This window comes from Chrysochloris asiatica, unplaced genomic scaffold (genome assembly GCF_000296735.1).
Source record: "Chrysochloris asiatica unplaced genomic scaffold, ChrAsi1.0 scaffold00024, whole genome shotgun sequence".
Lineage (NCBI taxonomy): Eukaryota > Metazoa > Chordata > Mammalia > Afrosoricida > Chrysochloridae > Chrysochloris > Chrysochloris asiatica.
In genome coordinates, this window is record NW_006408542.1 from 3531018 (window position 1) to 3532353 (window position 1336).

At 32.1% G+C, this 1336-nt stretch overlaps 1 protein-coding gene across 1 annotated transcript in view; it reads right to left on the reverse strand.

The window, feature by feature from the left end:
* The window catches only part of HEATR5B (HEAT repeat containing 5B), a 205163-nt gene that overhangs the window by 143332 nt on the left and 60495 nt on the right, over nt 1-1336 (reverse strand). Inside the window, exon 16 of the mRNA XM_006839450.1 lies at nt 212-287. Within this exon, the coding sequence (XP_006839513.1) occupies nt 212-287 (76 nt within the window). The remainder of the gene's footprint in view (nt 1-211; nt 288-1336) is intronic.

Here is a 1336-nt window from a genome sequence, read left to right on the forward strand (position 1 = left end):
AATCCATATCGAAGGCTGTGCTCTGTGATCTTCATAAGTGTATGTTTCAAGTCCTCTTCACTTTCAGCAAGCAAGGATGTATCATCAGTATCTAAGTTTTTATTTCTATAACCAATGCCTGTATCTCTTTACTCTGATGCTTGTTAAACATGGCCTAAGATACACTCATTTAAACAGCTGTACTTGCTATCATTTTATTTTAAATCAATACCTTAAAATAACCTAGTGCTAAAGAATAAAAGTTTTCAAATACATCATGAGAAGCTACATCACACAGTGCATAAACTCTGTGAAATATTTATTGTCTCACTTTACACATGTGAAAGTGAGGAAAAATAAAAACCTAAAGGAATCATACTATACACAAATCCAATCAGTAGCTGAGCCTGAACACAACCACTAAATAGAGCATTTAAATATATAGCCTCGCTTCTCCTGACTTCCAGTCACAGTCCTCAATCAAACTCAAGCTTCAGCTCATAAGCTTTCAGTAGCCTATCAGATCTCATTACTCAGGCATCTTTGGAAATTGAAAATAATGAATGGTACTTAACAAAATCTAAGGGGTCAAATCGAAGCAGGAACTTCAACAATACAAATATATAAACTATATATTTGATTACTGTGAGCCTAATGCAAAGCAGTAGATACAGAGATGGGTAGAGGGTAAAATCAAATGGTGGCATTAATAATCCAAATTTAGTTATATGAGGGGCTTTATCTTCTTATTTCATTTCCAACAGAATTGTTTATGCCATTTTCGTATTAGCTTCTGAAAGTTTTGAGGAAATGTATAAACTTTTAATTATGTTTTTCAAACTAAAGAAGGAATGTTAAGGCTTTAGAATCTGGGATGAAACTAGAATGTTAACAATGAGGGAAACTGCAATGTCTGGGAATACACTACTATTTTTATAATTTTTTATAAATCTAAAAGTTATTTTAAAATAAAGTGTTGTGGGTTTTGGAGGTGGCGGTTTACTTTTTAAAACTGGGAGGTCCTGAGGCTGTATTATAAATTTTACAGAATTACTTAGAAAGCAAATTCTTTAATACAAATATAGTATGCAGTTCAAGCCCACCAGTAGCTCTGTAGGAGAAAGATGAATGTTTTGTTCCTGCAAAGCTTCTCAATGCTTCGGAAATCCTATACAGGGTCACTGTGAGCCAGAACTGACTCAAATGCACTTAACAACAACAATAATGTAAAGTTTGTAGTAATTTAAACTAATATAAAAACTTAGTTTTAAAGTGATATACATGTAAACCTTAACAAAGACTAGATAGGCTTGACTAATTATTAAGTGCATTAATTAAAATATTATTTTAGAAAATT